At 38.4% G+C, this 17,942-nt stretch overlaps 1 protein-coding gene across 24 annotated transcripts in view; it reads right to left on the reverse strand.

Moving 5' to 3' along the window:
• The window catches only part of SYNE1 (spectrin repeat containing nuclear envelope protein 1), a 289,553-nt gene that overhangs the window by 139,879 nt on the left and 131,732 nt on the right, over positions 1-17,942 (reverse strand). For 23 of the 24 annotated variants that reach the window (XM_068184611.1, XM_068184610.1, XM_068184631.1 and 20 more), the window contains 12 exons: positions 17,427-17,632; positions 16,267-16,422; positions 14,805-15,096; positions 13,944-14,116; positions 12,212-12,521; positions 10,316-10,480; positions 8,584-8,940; positions 5,747-5,883; positions 4,620-4,797; positions 2,459-2,641; positions 787-930; positions 302-457 (listed from right to left, as the gene is read on the reverse strand). In XM_068184611.1, coding sequence (XP_068040712.1) covers positions 302-457; positions 787-930; positions 2,459-2,641; positions 4,620-4,797; positions 5,747-5,883; positions 8,584-8,940; positions 10,316-10,480; positions 12,212-12,521; positions 13,944-14,116; positions 14,805-15,096; positions 16,267-16,422; positions 17,427-17,632 — 2,457 coding nt within the window. The remainder of the gene's footprint in view (positions 1-301; positions 458-786; positions 931-2,458; positions 2,642-4,619; positions 4,798-5,746; positions 5,884-8,583; positions 8,941-10,315; positions 10,481-12,211; positions 12,522-13,943; positions 14,117-14,804; positions 15,097-16,266; positions 16,423-17,426; positions 17,633-17,942) is intronic. The other variant, XM_068184622.1, reaches the window with a different exon arrangement.

Raw genomic sequence — 17,942 nt, forward strand, 5'->3', positions numbered from 1 at the left:
AAAATCTTTCACTTGAAAGAAGGAAAGAAAGAATGAAAATCAAGTCTGATTATTGTATAATCAGGTGGGATTTACTTCTTAATCAGTACAGTTTAAAATAATAATAATAATAATAAATCACAGTTACATTTTGTTGACAGTCCTTACTCTCCACTCCTAAAAGTCAATGTGAAAGACAAAATAGCTCAGACATATCACAGAGCAGGCAAGAAGACAACTGCAGTGTTTCAGATTTCAGTCTTTATTTTTCCCCACATACATCAAAGGAGTTGTTTAGGAGCACATACATTGGATGCATTACCTTTGTCAGATTGCTTAGAGTAAGATACTGAGAAGACAACTGAGACACTCTGCGCATAAAGCTTTTGCTGACAGCTTGTTCTTCCCACAGCTGCTGAGCTTTCTCTTTTAGCCTGTTGAGCTGATGCTCATGGCAGCTTATTTCCTCAAGGACAGACTGTAAAGCACAAGCACAGTAATAATAAGAGTGGGTGCAAGAAAGCGGGAGATAGAGAAGCATGAAGGTGCCATGAAAAATAGAAGTGACATATGGCAAGCTTGCTGAGAAAGGCACACCATACGGTTACAGCAATGGAGCAGCATGTCATAAGAAATGTGGAGATGCAAAATTTGATGGAACAGGATTATCAACAGCAAACCTCAAAAACAGTTTCCATGTCATTCAGAGGTGAGGGTGCTAGAATGATTAAGCTTTTGTAAGTAACCAAGGAGGCCAGGAGGATGGAACAGGAAGGTCTGGCTGTGTTAAGAGTCCTTGTAAGTCACCTGCAGCTTTTGCTGTTCTCTCTTCTTGGAAGGAAGATCATGGAGCCGACTGCTACTTCCTTGTACTATCTTCTCAGTTGTGGTCAGCCACTCCTGCAGAGGCTCAGCAGTTGCTTCAAAGTCCTTCATCTGGATCTTTAAGCTCTAGGAAGGCATGCAAATTTCTATGAATAGTCCCAGTGCACTAGACCTAACTCATTCACAAGATACAGATCAAGCACACAAAAAGAATATATAATTGTAGACAAATAATACACAACTCTTCAAATAAATTACATAAGCTCTGCCTATTCCTATCCCACAGACACCAAAATAAAAGTTTGATAGGGTACACTTTAAAAAAGCAAAATAGAAGCAACAATGTACTACACAGCTGAGGGGAGGCTGAAGCAAATTTCTTTTGTTGGAAAGCTTTACAGAGGTTATGAGATTTGACTGAATCTAATCCTAATTTGTGTAACTAAGGCAGTGTGAATAAAGGCTAATTTGAGAGGGGAGTTATCTAATATCTGGCTTCAGACACTGACATTGACCCCTCCTTAAATGGGCTGCCACTGTTTCTAGGTAATGTATAAATTCAACCCAGTCCTGGGGAACACCTCTGGTTATATTCTTTTTTTGGAGTAAAGTTTTGGTGCTAAAAAAGTGCATTAAAGGCATATGAAGGCATTCCTTCAAGGCCGGCATACTTTTCTTGTGGGCTTTTTCTGCATTATTTAATAAAAGAGCACCTAAAATAATTCATGTGCAATATAAACTTGAACAACACAGCTCCTGTGCCCTAGTTATTTGAATGTGTTTTTCTCCCAGACATAGTTTTCTTTTTAGCTGTACCCATATCACTTAAACATCTGAATGAAAAACTAAGCCTATGAGACTGAAAAATGCTTGACTCAAAAAGACTAACCTCTGAGAACATCCTCTTTCCATGGCAACCTTTAGATGAAGAAAGGTAAGTCCTTGCTACATGAGAATTTTCTTTTAAATTTTCTTTTAAATTCTTTCTACATAATGCATTAAGTGTATTTAAACTTTTTCTCAGCAGAAATGTCTAAGCAGCATTGGTTTGAAACAAGAATGCCTAGGAACTTTAATTCTCATATTCTATGCAGGGAATTTCAGATGGGACCTTTTGACCTTAAAACCTATGACCTTAAAAGTTTATGATTTTAAGATATTCACCACCTACGGGTTGAATTGTGAGTTCTGAACAGAGAAAGGCACCAGCATTTACTTAAAAAGTTGCTCAATTAAATAAGTACATTTCACCTATTTGCACTAAAAGAGACAACATTTACACATTCTACCGTGACTATTCAATAAGCAGCTGTGTCAGAAACCTGTATTAAAACTGTTTTCCAGAAAGAAAATATATTTCACAAACTCAGTACATTTGATGAGACTACTGAATTTCAGCAACTGCTATCTTTGATTCTGAACAACAGCCTTCTGCATGAAACACCCCATTAAAGTGAAATCAGGTCATAAGGATAGCAGAAGTAAACAAAAGTAAAATGTGAGCAGACGAATAAGACTTCTTGAAAACATCTATTTCTTAGTTCTGTCACATAGTAAACACAGCTATATATGAAATCTAAACTGTGCTGTTTGAAATAGAAGCAAAGAGGAAATTTAGATCCAGTCTTTCCTCACTGTTCTGCATGTTCAGTACCTCCAATGCAGATTTCTTCTGGTGGAGCGTGGTGATAAAATTTTTCCAATCTTCTTTAGCAGCAGCAGATTTGTCCTGGATAACTTCAGCCTTTTCCTTTGGTAAAACAGAGCACAGTAGTTCTCCTTTGGATGCCACCAGGTTTAGCTTTTGTTGCCCATTCTCACTTTCTGATAAGAATTCCTAAAAATAGTAACAAAAAAAGATAACTGGTGAACTTTGAGTCCCAATAAAGTCAAGCTGCTAGAAAATTTATCAGTGACGAGAGTTTACTGTTTCTTCTTGTTAACATGCTAATGTATCTTTCAATAAATTCATTTCAGTATTGTTTGTATTGATGGGAGTTACAGGTAACAGCCACTTCATCCAGAAATTAAAGTGTCTGAATAATGTATATATTAAGACTCTAGGATTACCTGTATCTTCTGTACTTCATGAGACAATTACCAGTGATTTCGTTGGGTAATACATTCCCTTAAATATCCCTAGTACAGAAACTGATAAAAGTTTCATTTCAGGGAACACTTATCCTAACAGAGATAACACAAGGGCCCCCTCAGAGGCACAAACCCCTGCCCATGGGCAAGCTCCAGCTATGCTGGACTTACCAGGAGCATGTGGTGGTGTGGGCTGATGGACAGAACCTGACCAATATCCAATCTGTGTGATTTATGCCTCTGTATCCTTAATTTACCTTCCCTGTTTAGACGTATTAGTCTTCACAAAAATTTTGCACAGCACTGGTGTGCAAGAAGTGACTGGAAAAATGCACCAAGAATTATACAGAAATGTAAAGAAACAGATTTTTAAATTCCAATTTATTGGGATAATCTCTTTGGAACTTATAATTATTAAAATACTTTGTAAGCATTTAGGACTCAAAGAATGCTAGTAGTCTTATATAGAAATATTTTAAATTGTTACTATCATGATTATACATAATCATTAGGTTACACCCATGCTCAGGAGTAACAGGCTTGATACCAAAATTATTAGGTCAGGTTCTGATTCTGTGTTACACTAGAGGTCTTAGTGGAGAATACAAAGGGTCTGTTAACTTTGAGATACTTGGACTATAAATTCTGGCTATATTAAAATGAAAGACATTGGTGAATTAATGATGTAGAATTTGCTGACAGACAGAACATTAACTTTCAAGCAAAACAAAATTATAGGTTTAAACAGTCCTTTACAAGTATCTTTACAAGTCCTAAAGCAGTCCAAAAAAAGTTTATTTCACGTAAGGCAGCTTTCACAGAGAAGAACAAGGTATGGTCTTACATTATGAGGGGGCTGTAGTGTTTAAAAAAAAAAAAAATCCACTGCTGAAAAAAACCCCAACCTTGATAAAACATGTATATTTAACATAAAAAATTACCATGACTTTTCCCCCTTCTGAAGATATTCTCAACATGGCGCAGTCAAATATTTCATGTATCAAGACAGCATTGTTTGAGTTTTTAAGTTGAGCAAAGGAAAGTGAATACACCAAAACAAGGAAGAGGCAATTTGGCTTTTGGTGTTTTCTGAGAAACAGGTATGAATTTCTTCTGTTATACTATCTAAATAAAGGTGTAACAGCCTCATTAAATAATTCTCATGTTATTTTCAGTTAAAATAATAGTTATGTTCTATTAATAAAAGAACTTTCTTTCATTTGATTTATTAAAATATACTTTCACTGTCATTCCTTTCCACAGAACTGTTTGGGCTTATTTTAGTTTTATGTAGAAAATATTCTCTTTAAATGTCTTTTCACACTGCATACAATTTAACTCTGCTCTTGTACCATAAGGGCTCCACTTCCATACACGATGAAAAGTATTCACTTAATTGTGAAATAAGTCCAGGTAATAAGACTCAATTCTGGTATCATTCTGATTTTGCAGTACTCTCCCACCTGAAACACATTTTTCTCCCACGGTAAAAAAGAAACAGGCAAGGAAAAGTATTGTGAGACGTAAGTACTTACAAACTGTAGCCCAGTAATTAAACTAAACAGAATAGAAAAAAAAAAAAAAGTGTTTATTTCTTTGCAATGAGTCACCTTTAGTGTTAACAACATTAACAAAAGCAGTAATTAATCAATGAAAGAAATCTGAGCTGTACATGAAATTGATTTGGTCTCCCTCAGACTAGTATTTTACTGCTATAAAGTTACCTGTATTTTCTGCAGACTTGCTGAAGCTTCACTGATGTTTTGAGGCACGTCAAAGCATTTGGCAGTGGTGACTCTTGCATTGACCAGCCACTGCTGAAAGTCTCTGAAAGCCGTCCGAAATCTTTGCTGCAAGATCTGCTCTTTGCTCTGACATCCTTTTGAAGCTTGCAGGCAGAGGCTGGGTTTATCACATCAGGGAAGATGAAAAAAGCGAGAGAGGGAGGGAAGGAGGAAAGGCAGGACTCTGTTAGGTGACAATGCTATTATTTTGTTCTCTGAAACACAATGGTAAGGGTAGGTTAACCTGGATTCCTCCTACCAAATTTATGCACTTAACTGAGGCACCAGGAAATCCATTAGCAGCTTTCAGTTCTCTAAAGTGAAGCATGTAAATTGGGACATAGCTGTCATAGATATGACAGGTACAAGTGTTTCCACAGAGTGACTCAGTGCACCTAAGCATCAATGTATTCTGCAAGCCTCTTTCTCTCTCTAGGGAGAGGGTGCAGGACTACAGCAAATAAAATTCTAACTTCTGTGGCTCTGTTAAGTCCACAAGGTTATAAAGGATCAATCTGAGTAATCACATCCTCCTGCAGCTACAGAAGCCAGAAACTGTAATCTCCTGCAAGAAACAACAGATCTTTCTGTCTGAAATGCAGGTGTCACGCTCCAAAGTAAATCAGAGGGCCTTGAGCGAAAGCAAGCAAGCAAATGCCACCTTCCCTAGCTATTTCCTTTTTCAAGAAACAACTAAACAAAGAAGAATAATTTGAAGGACAAAATCAAGAAAAATATCTGAACTAGCTGGTACAGCTCGTTTTCCTTCAGATAAATAAGACATACTGCTACCTCACTTTTTTACAAGGACTCCTGTAATACATCAGATATAGATGGACATTTAGTTTCAGCTGAGTTTAGTGGCATAGCCTGGCTTTAAGAAAAAAAATTAAAAATCAAATTATTACTTTGCATAACTTGTTGACACAAAAATTAAAATAATGATTCTATTTCATATGTCTGTCTCTAGTTCTAAAATTCTAATGAATGGTTCCCCTTAAAGATAGATCATCCCCCCCCACACACGCATACACATGAGATTAACTCTAAACAAGATGAATGCGTACCTGTTATACTCCTTAATCAACCCTGAAACTTTTGAAGAATGAGTACTTAAATCCCTAGAAAATCTACAAAGATCATTCAACTGAGTTTTGATCTCATCTGTCATTTGTTCAGACTTTACTAGAGCATCCAATGTTTCCTGTTAAAACAAAACAAATGAAAAATACTGGTGAATAATTGTAAAAAAAAAAAACCCAGAACTTTTTAATCAAAGTTTATCAGAATTTAAATTAATTCATTTAAGATCTGTGTTTACTTTCAAAAGTATTTTAGCAGTCAAATCTACAGTACCTTATTTGAAATTATGAGCTTCTAGAGACCAAGTTTCTGGATGCCTGGCTAATTTCCTTACCCAAATGCTCTTGAAGCCCATTTTAAGATATAAATTTCGTTCTAATAAATGAGCAATAGTATTGTCAATTAGATGTACACACATAAAAGTACAAACATTTAGAGAATAGCAAGTGATATGTGTTTATATAATTATCTTGTTGACTTGAGTTTTACAGGTTCAAGTAGAATTTCTTGAGCTCTATCCAGAAAGTTAATTTATGCACAAAGCTTTTAAACAGATTAGTTTCAACTCTTTTCACATATGACTTCATAATTTAAAAGTACAGCTGCTCACAATCCTGTCAGAGTAACTGGGTTACTGCCTGTCATTGATGCACTGGAACGGTTCGTGCCTTGGAGACAGTTAAGCCAACAAAACAAAAAAAGAGATTTTTGTTGACTTGGCTTGCGTCACAAGGAGAGGTGTGATAAGTCCTCCAACAAAAACAGTGCTTGATGATGGCCACAGCATCTCCACTGCAGAATCCTGCCAGCTACTCCAGCATAATGAGCAGTGCAGACTTGGCTGCTCGCTTCATTAGGAACTAAATTCTTCAGACATTCCTCTCAGGCTAACAGCAGAGGTTCTGCAGTGCAGACAGACCAGAGCATTTGGCATGTATAGAATAGTTTGGCTAAAGTGGCAGTCAGGAAGAAACTTACAATAGAAACTTGAGAAACAGATCGTATGAAGATGAAGATAGTTTTGAACAGAGACACAAGGTAAGAACCACATGTTTTCAACACAGTTTTTCAGTTTCAAATAACCTACCTCAAAAACTACTAAGAGGTTATTCTGATTACATACAGCCTTAGGCATAGCCTACTAACAAACAGGAGCAATAACTTGTAAAACAGGGTAAATTTAACCATGGCATTTTTCCATACAGTGATATCACTGTTGCAGCCAGTTGGATTTAATATTGAATCTGACAATTATAAAAATTATTTGCTGATTTCCAAGCACAAAATCTGTTGCTCTAATGCTGTACATACCTAAGAGAACAGAGCTCCAGTATAACAGAGTAGCAGAATGATCTTGCTAATTCTACGAATTAGGAAATGCATTTTTAATTTGTGGCCTTGGCTAACATGGCAACAGAATCACTGTGAGACAATAGAAATGGAAACTGCAGTGCTATTTTAAATTCACAATAGGGCCTTTCCCTGGGGTCCAACAATGGGAAGATTATTGCCACATTTCTTCTAACTATAAATAAAATTACTTAGTGAGGCTATGTATAGTTACCTCATGAGATGCTTCTGCATATTCCTCATTAGCCAAACTTTACAACTATCTAATCTAAGTAAAGTGTTCTTACATAGAGCTACAGTACATACATATTATATATACTACTAATAAAAGCAATATCCTTTGAATTTAATACTTCACCATTTATGAAATAAAAAATGCCTGGTGTGTTGATAACAATCTCATGTCTTCCTTTCTTTTTTAAAAACACGTATATATGGAACACTTTGCATATTTGTACAATTATTTCCTTCATCTTAATGCCCTCTTTGTTACTCCTACAGATGCATAATGGCACTCAAGCAAGCAGGTTTCATAAATCCATGCAAGGAATTCTGTGAAAGAGGAAGCTGCAGAAATAATTTGGCACAGACCCTGCAGAATGAGATTAATAATCTCAGTTCAAAGAAAAGGTGTTCTGAGGTTTTTTTGAACATGACTTCAGTCAAGGGGTCAGAAAGTAGGCAATACATACATCTCCCCCTCTACTGAAATTGCTTTACTACAACGCTACACGGAAAGAGAAATACTCTGTATCTTTCCTCAACATCTGTGATTCATTGTGGTTGAGACACTTACAAACATGTATCTTGATAGTTCTAAATATGTGTATGTATTTACATGGAGGGGCTGTGATATATACATGTGGAATTTTTTGCTAGGAGACAATCCGGAACAGAAACAACCTCTATTTCTCTACATTCTACTGCATTGCAAAGCAAAGCAATTAGCAATTAGACCCGTTTCCAGATTAACTTTTTTAAATATTGGGCAAGAGCTCTACGTGCATAACGTAGAGGATATTTCAGGAAAAGGAAAGTATAAGCCAAATACATTCCTGACATTCCTAATGGTACCAGTTTCTTACTTGGCTTTTAGGAAAAGCTTCACATTTCCTCCATCAAATGCTACTGTGGCTCGAAGCACTGAGCAACTTGGAAGCGCAGCCCAGAGCCGGTGTGCCGGCTCCTTGGCTTCCACCCAGGGGCAAGCCCTGGGTTTAACACCTAAAATCCAGGCAGCATTTGCTAAGCCTGGTACAGCAGAGGACAAGGGGAGGGACGTCTTCTGCCAACACTGCTTGCTGTGATCACGATAACACAAAGGTTTGGAAAGTCGGGGTTTCCCAGAAATATCTTCGGCAAGTATTGATTTTATGATGTACTTGATAGTCCCGCTTGGCGGCAGTTTCCTGCCCGCGGTGACCACACATCTACAGCGGAAATGCTGCTAGGAAAAGAGACATGCCCTTACTTTCTCCTTGCGCCAGCTCTCCACCACCTCGGCGTCCGTGCTGCGGCTGTCGGCGGGGGCCAGCCCCTGTGCCCAGGCGGCCAGCTGCCCTGCGAGCCGCTGCACCGCCTCCTCCAGCCGCCCGGCCTGCGCCGCGAACTCCCGCTCCGACAGGGCCATCTGGCTGAGCAGGTCCCGCAGGCCGCCCTGGCTGCGGCGGGCGCTCTCCTCCCACTGCCGCCAGTCCGCCTGCAGCGCCTGCATCTCGGCCGCCAGCAGCTGGCACCCGCCCGCCGTCGTGCCGCGCTTCGCGGCCGGAGCCAGCGCCTCCACTCGGCTCAGCCGGCCCGCGCCGCTCTGCCGGGACTCCACCAGCTCCTGCGGGGCGACATTGCCATGGTAACCCGGGGGCCGCCACATCGCCACCGCCGCGGACGGCGGGGCCCGCCCGGGGGGCGCGTCCCGTCCCGTCCCGTCCCGTCCCGTCCCCAGCGCCCCGCACCGCCCCGAGCCGCGGCTCCGTGACGGCAGCGGACTGGGAACCGGGGGGAGTAGAACAGCGGCCCTTGCGGGGATTCAGCAGCGGTTCTGAAACTGTCTTCAGCTTTGGAGAGAACGGCAGAAAGAATGAACGTGTTTTAGATACGAAAAATACTATTTAGGTTGAGATGAGGAACATAAGGACTTTGTTGTGATCTCTTGCGTAAGAAATGCTGGTGTGTCGCTGCTCGCAGCAGTCTCAGAAACAGAATTGCCGTTTTCAGCCTGCTTGTGACTTGTGATGTGCCAGAATTGGTTAAACAGGGTTTTTTTTCTGAGTATGTGGTTTTGGTTTTGTTTTCAGAGCTAAATTCTTTCTACGGCGTCCTTATTTGAATCTCACACATCTCCACCTTGGGACCTTTCAGCTTAAGAAACTGGAGAACGTATAAATACCACCCCAAACACTGCATGCTACAGTAATGTTATTTCTTCTCTTGTTCATCTTATGAACTAGATGCTGTTAATTCCTCCCTTTCCCGTTTTACAGATCAGGAGTTTGAGCACAAAGGAGACTGAAAATTACCCCAGAAGGTATAAAAATCTGTAATTTGATCTTGGGGATCCTGAATCTTCATCTAGCATTCAAGTTCACTGTCCCACTCTCATGCTTAGGAGCAGAGTAAAATGTTGCTAGCATGATCATCTGAATGTAAACACCAGGCAGGGGGAAAACACATAGCCTGCTTGAGTGTTGCATTCAGAAATATGCAAATTTCTTAAGCACTCAAATGGCTAAGAATAGGTGCCAGGCTAAGGAGAGTATACACAGGGAGACAACTCACATATTTCTACCATGTTAGAGGAGAACAATCCTTGTGCTACTTTTACACATCTCCATTTCATGCAAAGCAGGAAAGGTTGTCTCTGATTTAGACAATTCTGCTCATGGAGAAAGCATATTTAGGGATGAGGAAAGAGAAGTATTCATTAATCAGCTAAGCCACATTCTTCTGTGATGCCACTGGGCTTCCGCTCTTGCAAATTGTTTCCATGTGTGCTGTGGTTAACTTAGATCTGATTATACTTTTACTTCATCTGTTAATATGAGAAGGGAGTCGAAAACAAAGCACAGCTTGAAAGCTTGCTTTCAGCTCACTGAAATGTAATCACCATTTCAAAGAAAAAAAATCAAGATCCCACAACTGTTTGACTGGGGTTTTTTTAAAGCATAGGGTCTGAATTGCAGAATAAATCATGAATGCTCACTTACATTGATTTTTGCCAGCTTTTTCTGTATAGTTGGTGTATCTCCAGATGCATCTGACCAGCGGTGAAGCTCTTCCTTTGCAGAATGCAGCCAGTCTGTGAATTCATGCACAGCATCCAGATAAAGCAAATGATCTTTCACAATATCTTCCACTTTCCTCATTTTCTCCTATCAATCAGATGAAAAAAAAAAATTAAAGTACCTAAATACTATGCTGGATTTAAGCATGCAGTGCTGGTTTGACTCCACTGTGAAAGGTTGGTCTGGAAGGGTTCTGCTGGGGCAGAAGCCTTCTGAAAATGGATGCAAAAATATACTTTAAAACAGTCTAGTGTATGGTTTATTAGATATCAATGCTGCAGCTGCGTCACTTTGGCATGCTTTTCCCAATACACCTCAAAGATGATCTTGCAGATCACCCATGAGCAATCCCAGGGTGCAGCATTGCTGCCAGAAACACAGCTCTTACTTAGAAGCACCAAGTCTCTACAAATGCTAAGCAAAGTCATGGAGAATTCCCCTAGGAAAACCACAAACAAAACCTTTGGCTGTCCAAAAGTGCAAAATGATCTTATGGTGCTGAGTCCCATTAAGACCACCACATCAGAAGGGGTGGCCTTCCCCAGCCACCTACCCTGCAGTCCTGGAGGATGTTTTCCCTGACACAGACATACAGCTGCTTCCTGGCTCCATCTTAGCTTTTTAATATAAGCTTTGAGTGGGGTCAGTTTATCTTACTGTGACACAGTGAAAGAGTACAGTGGTTGAGGTTTGCCTTTGGTCTGACTGAGTAAACTTGTTGCTATATTATTTTGAGATAGCACTAATGAATGTTTATCAAAACTAACCAAAAGTGAAATGAGCTAATCGAATTGTTTTTTACCCCTGTGTAGATATTCTAATCTAGATTGAAGTGCCTTGGAGACAGTTTCAAACTAAACCATCTCCAAATTAAACTCAGTTAGTTTAAAGTTTGAGTAACTCAACATTCAACAAATGCTATTAAAAATAGATTAACTTATTAATCTAATTTATTAATCTTATTTTTAACTTAAAAACAAGTTAGGTTAACAGACCTGCTGTTCCCTCTGAAAATAATCATCACAGTCCCTCAGAATGTGTTATTGTCAACTAGACAATGGATAGTTACTAGCTAAACAAAGAAGACCTAAAGTGTATCCTCAAAGTTTTTATACCTTAATGCATTTTATGCAGCAACAGGGTAAGAAAATGTCCACATGCACCTGACTCTAACCAAAACAGCCTCCTAGGGAAGCAAAAGGCTCCTAGGAAAGGAAACCATGCATCCCTGTGTACATTGCTTACACCAAAATGTAGCACCAATACAAGGGGAGTGTGGAGGCAAGGTGTTTCACTCTCATGATCTGGTTGGCAGAAGTCTCAGTGAGCTCCCATATCTTTCTTTAGAAACCACACAGAATACCTAGATAGCATGTGCAGTGCTTAGTGGCTTGAAACACCACAAAATATGGGCATAAATCTTTTTGACAACAGGATTTATCTTTCTGACAATATGTTTCCTGCTCAGGGAGGCATTTTATTCTTCCCATTCTAGGTAAAGAAAAAAAAATGCTAGGAATGAATGAAAATAATTAGATGAAATGAAATGTGTCAGAATATCAGAAATACTGCTGCATATAAGAAACTAAGAGCAAAACATATGGCCTTCACTTTTCCAAAATCATAATCACAGCAATTTAAACTCTCAATACCATTTTTGCATTCCATTAAATTTTAGTAAACTATATTCAATGTTTTTATTAGACTCAACTATACCAGAGGCAAGATTATTCTCAGTTAATCTTTAGTTACTAAAAAATACAAAAATCAAAGGTTTTTAGCTACATATACAAATGTCTAAACATTCTACTTACTTACCTTGGCTACAGTTGTGATGTCATTAAACTGTGTTTTTAGTTCTTCTTGGGCTGTATCTCCAAAAGAGTCATCCCCCGTTTTTTCAGATAGTTCCACAGCTTTTTCAATGAGTTGCTGTAAATCACCTGAGTGATCCTCTATCTCAGAAACAATAGCCTGGAAATGGTCCAGCTGAGCAAACTTCTCCTTCAGACCAATCTGTGGTTCTAAAGGCTGTTCCACTTTGTGATCCAAATTCTCTAGCCACTGTTCCAGCTGGTTTTTCCTTTCCAGATAGTCATTCCACTGGCTAATGACAGAATCTAGGCAGCTTACATTAAAAGAAACAAGGTGCAGATGAAAACTTGAGAACTTTTAAACAGTTTGGAAGAAAAAAAAAAAAGGCTGCTTATACCTTAATTGTTACACTGTCTGTAGCTATGCACAATAGGTTAAGAATATCCTTTATTTTCCATCTTGCTTTTATTTCCTATATCAACTTTCATTCAAGTTATTTTAGAATTCCTGTGGCTTTTGGGCCCCTTTGTACAACCAACGTTGCTGCTTCCCTATTACAGGTTACATGAGCAATCTATCTGCCTCAGACTAATGAAAAACACATTTCAGTGTCTGTTCAGCAAAGTAAAATATGGAACATTACTGGAGTTCTTTATGATCAGACTAATAAAATATGCAGCAGCCTATGAAATTACTGTCAATTAAGAGATATTCTGGCAAGTTTTGAAAGAAAAACGCATTATCCATAGACTCATTTACAATTTATAAGAAATATTCCCTTCTGTTATAATTTGCTTTTCCCAGTAGATCACCATACCTCTCCGGGATTCATGTTGAGGAATGTAGTTCTCATTTGACAGGACTTACAGATAGACAAGGGTTTGGTAAGATTTTCCCTCAAAATGCCATGGTCTAACCTAATCTAAAAAATATTTTATGACAAAAATGGGGTGAAGTTTGAGCGACATCATTAAGAAAGCCCACTATAGTTTTCTACATATGATTACCATTGCAATTTTGATGCAGCTAAGAAAGTGGCACCACTTTCAGTTTTTTTAAGAAAAAATGTAGATGAACTGGTAATAGTCTTTAATCTCTTGAATACCAAAACAGGTGTGATAGAGGCCCAGAAAGTATTACCACAGAGAAACTGAGAAAGGTAAGTCTGTTTAGAACAGAGATGATGGGCACGTTCAGATGTATAAAGTTATCTCACACAGGCAATAAGAAAAACTTTCCATTTCCACACAGGTCACGATGAGATGAAATCAGCTTAATATGCAAGAAAGATTATTCGGAGTTGATATTAGGATTTTTTTTTTAATCAAAGAAACATAATGAAAAACAGAATTGAGAAAACTTTCCTAGGTTATGTATGGAAAAGGTAGATAGCTATCTGTGACATGTTCTTGGCCCTGCCCAAGTACAGGCTTAAAACCTCAGAAAGTGCTTTCTAGATTTTTCTCTGTATTAATTGGTGTGACTTTTATTAATTTTTAAATCAATGTGAAATACCATATCATATGAAATTTGATTTGTCTGATAGGGTCAACTCATCTTTTTTTTTTTCCAGACAATTTTGTGTATTTTTTCCAGGCAATTTTGGTTCTCTCTGACAATGCAAATTTCCCTTCACACACCAGTAATGAATGAATGTACTTCCACATGCTGTAAGGTACCACCCTCTGTAAGCAAAGATGGCAGGGTCTGACCTGTGTTTTCCAGGGATTCTTACCTCTGCCAGTTCACCGAGGTACTGATGACGTCATTCCATACATCCTTCAGTGACTGAAGCTCACTTTGTATCACTTTTTGTCCTTCCTCATTGCTGCTTTTAAGTGCTTGTTCTCCTTTGCCAATGGCCATGTTCAGCTTAACCTCACCGTCACCTTTGAGTAAGAGGATCTCCTGTGAGGCAAAACAAGTCAAAATATCAAATGTAACCTGATGAGAAATGAGAGCTGTTATTCTTTCAACAGTGAACACCATCTTCTCTGAGCTCATCCATCCTTAACAGTCATATCCAGTAGGAATTTCTAGGCACCTTTTCTTCTAAGGGTCCATGCCTTGCTATGAGCAAGTGATACACAGTTTTTTTCCCACAGCTATACAGGTTTTTCACTACATTGGTCAACCTAAAATACTGTTCACATTGCAGCAGATACTGAGGAGGTCAAGCACTGCACAGTAATAGCTAGAAGAAACCTCAGGAAAGCCCATGGCAGATCTCTTAATGACCTTCCTATTAGATGTTTATCTAACCTCTTCTTGAAGACCTCCTGTGATAGACACACCACAGCCATGACAGAGAGACTCTGTCAATTATTCCAAGGCCTCCCCGCTATTAGAAAGCTTTCTGGACCTGCATACACATTTTCATAGTTCATTATTTCTAATGAAATGTAATACCTAACACCTGTTTCCATTAAACCTCATCCTGTCTTTTCTACTTCCCATCCCAATTTTTCCAGATGACCTTAAATTCTGATCCTCTTCTTCATAACCATTGAAAAAATAAATTATAAAAATATACCTTTCCTACTGAAGTGGCCCACACCCAATATTAATCTTGACATCTATTTGTATCCTTCTTTACCTGAATTTGTGTCAATCGTCTTTCCAGGGTGGCCTTGCTTCCAAGAGTGCTCTGTGATGATGCCAGTTTATCTTGAACCTCTTTCACCCATGACCACATACTCTGCAATGCCTCCTCAAAAGTGAGATGCTCTTGGAGTGCAAGCTGACATGTCCTCAGCTTCTCCTTGACGCTTTTGACCATGTTTTGATAATTGGTGAGATGCTGGGAAGCCAGACGTACTTCTCTCCCTGCACCATGGCCTTCTTCATTTAAAGTCTGTGCCATTTGGGAGAGCTGATCAAAAGAGTCCCTGAAAGAAAAGAATGAGCTAAAAGTTTCAGAAAACAGAAAGTATTACAGCCACTGCCAGAGGTTATGAAGGCAGCTGACATAACATCTACTCCACCAGCGATAAAAGTTCACAGTTAACCAAAAAATTAGTTTGGAGAGACTGAAGGAATGTAAGCAGCATGTACCAATTAATATCTTTTCTTGTGTGCAGTGCCATTTCTTGCAAAATTTTGGTGCTCAGAATAATCACACTGAAATCTTTGTGTCAAACAATTAAATTAAAAGCTACCTTAGTTTCCTTTTCAGCAGTCAAACTTTCCACTTCTATATGAATCCTTTTGTACCTGCTAAAGCTGCTAAGAAGTTTGTAATATTGGACAGGTAGGAAGGCATGACGGAAAGGTTATTTATCCAGGACTAGACAATGACTCAGATTCAGTACAAGGGTCAGTAAAAGGGATTAAAACTGGATTTATACAGCTTCAGTTAATCTCAGTCTACTTGATCACCCTTCCTGCTACCTGATGACTACAGGGAATTTACATCAAACTAAAATGTCTTGCATCAGTCTCAAGACAATAAGGAGTGACGGGGTGCTTCTTTTTAAGATGCTGTGAGACTTGGACAACTGACGACTATTTTTGTTCTACCTTCACCAACCCAGTAATGAAAAGAGAATTTGAAAAAACTTTGTGTACTCAAAACGGCAATTACTTCATCATCTGCTGGCTAAGTCTGAATTTTAGAAAGATTTCACAGCAAATGTGGATGCTTTTTGACCTCTTTTATAAGGCAAGCTGTAAGGGGAAAGGGATTCTGCTAACCTGATTGGATCTGAATGTTACAGGACAGAAAGAAAATTTTAAAATGGACGTGATGATAAATGTAATTTTCACTATTGCTTTTGAAAGCAATATTTTTTTATATTTTATTTTTAAAAATTACATTTTTCAGTTTCCATTTATTAATAAAGTGTGATAATATTTTATTAATTTATCAAGAGCAAATATTAGATTTGGTTGAAATTCATTAGAACTCGAAATATCTGAATTCAGCCTCTTTTCACAGAGTATTTTCCAAAGCATTCCTCTAGCTTTCCAAAATCCACTTTACCCCAACAGTTTAACTTCAGTTCTGCCCTAGTAGAGGAAAAAAAATGAGAGTATTAGAAAATGTGTTTTCAATATACCTTGAGTTCAGCAACTCTTCCAGGAACTTCTCCACTTTTTGCACCTCCGTTTTCTTCTCAGAAACAAGCTGTTTGTTCTCTCCTAATGCTTCTGTGCTTATTCTTTCTTCCATGTCATGCATCCACAGGGCAAGCTTCTTGTACTGATCTTCAAAGCTACAGAGCAGATAAATACTCTCTTAAAAAAATACTTCTCAAGTGGGGTAAAATTGGAAGAAGTTAATATCCACAAGACTGGGTATCAAATTCAGGCTTCGAGAATAAGAGTTGTACACAAAACATAATTCCACGGTGACTACTAGTCTAAAAATATTCAGCAACTCTCTAAAAATGTTCAACAAAAACATGGGAACTACAGGCAGACCAGAAGCCTCCAAAATTTAAAGTGACAGTACTTTTATTTATTACTAAATTCAATAAAAAAGATCAAAATAAATCTTTTTTCAAATTCTCATAATGATTTAGTCTAAGAACAAACAGTGGGTAAAAGTGGTTTTTTTGGTCAACATTTATGTGCAGAACACCTGAAGTGATGTGTTTTCAATTTCACCTACAGAAGAGAACTGGAATCTTGACTGCTCAGAACTCAGCAAAACAAGTTCTGGCCCAAACTTTGAAAAATTTTTTCTTACATGCAGGCATACCCTTTCATCCTGCTGTTTTACCCATTACTGCCACACTAACTCTGCTTTCAATTAGCAGCAGTTTTGAATCTGGTTAGATCTGAAAATATTTTAACTCTCAAAATTCAAGCCCTAAGCAGTAATATATGGTTTTCTTCTTAGCTTCTTAGGAAATATGTCCATTTGGAATGGAACAGAAGAGGCGCATGTAAAATGTATACTATCTACAAACCCAAGGGCAGAAATGAACTTCATCACACATTTTCTGTCCAGAAAATAGGATTTAAATTTGGAGTTTCATAAGCTACACAGAACTTCTGTATATATGATCCTGACCTTTCAATCTTTAACCAAATTGATGCCTTTGGAGCAAGACCTGTTGATTTTTTTTTATCAGAGAACTTCATTTTTTCTTAAAAATACTTCCAAAGAAAAAAGCAAACAGGTCTAGAGCAACTGGAAATTTTGTTTTTTGCCCTGCACTTTGAAAGCCAGACCATTTCATGCAGTCTATTTGTGACTACTGGTATTACTCACTTTTCCAGGTGTGAGGCACAAGCTTCCAGGGTCTTCTTGTCATTCAGACACTGGTTGAGAAACTCCTGGAAGTTTTGGTTAGACTTTGCTATTTGCTCCTGAATATGGCTCACAACTGGTTTGGGTAAACAGCCATATAAACTTTCTCCTTCCTTGCAGGCAGCATCTAATTTTTTCTGTCCTTCACTAACAGAATCCAGCACACCCTGTGCATTGAAAGAATACAGTTTAAACACATAAGATTTGATAATTTAAGATAAGCAAAATTTCCATGAGAAGGGGTCAGATTTCTCCAAGAAGCCATTTTTAGCTATGGAAAAAATTCTAAACAGTTCAAATAAAATTTTATTAAGTGGTGCTGCAATTCACAGCACTCAGTTTTCTTATTTGATCCCAAGGTAGTCATGGCTTTCTCTGAAGTTTAATCATCTGTTGAAGATGTTACACATTCCAGGAATTAGGGCTGCTTACAATAGGTATCTGCTTCTTATGTTCTGTCTCATCAGAAGTATATAC

Source organism: Anomalospiza imberbis, chromosome 3, assembly GCF_031753505.1.
Source record: "Anomalospiza imberbis isolate Cuckoo-Finch-1a 21T00152 chromosome 3, ASM3175350v1, whole genome shotgun sequence".
NCBI classification, from domain to species: domain Eukaryota; kingdom Metazoa; phylum Chordata; class Aves; order Passeriformes; family Viduidae; genus Anomalospiza; species Anomalospiza imberbis.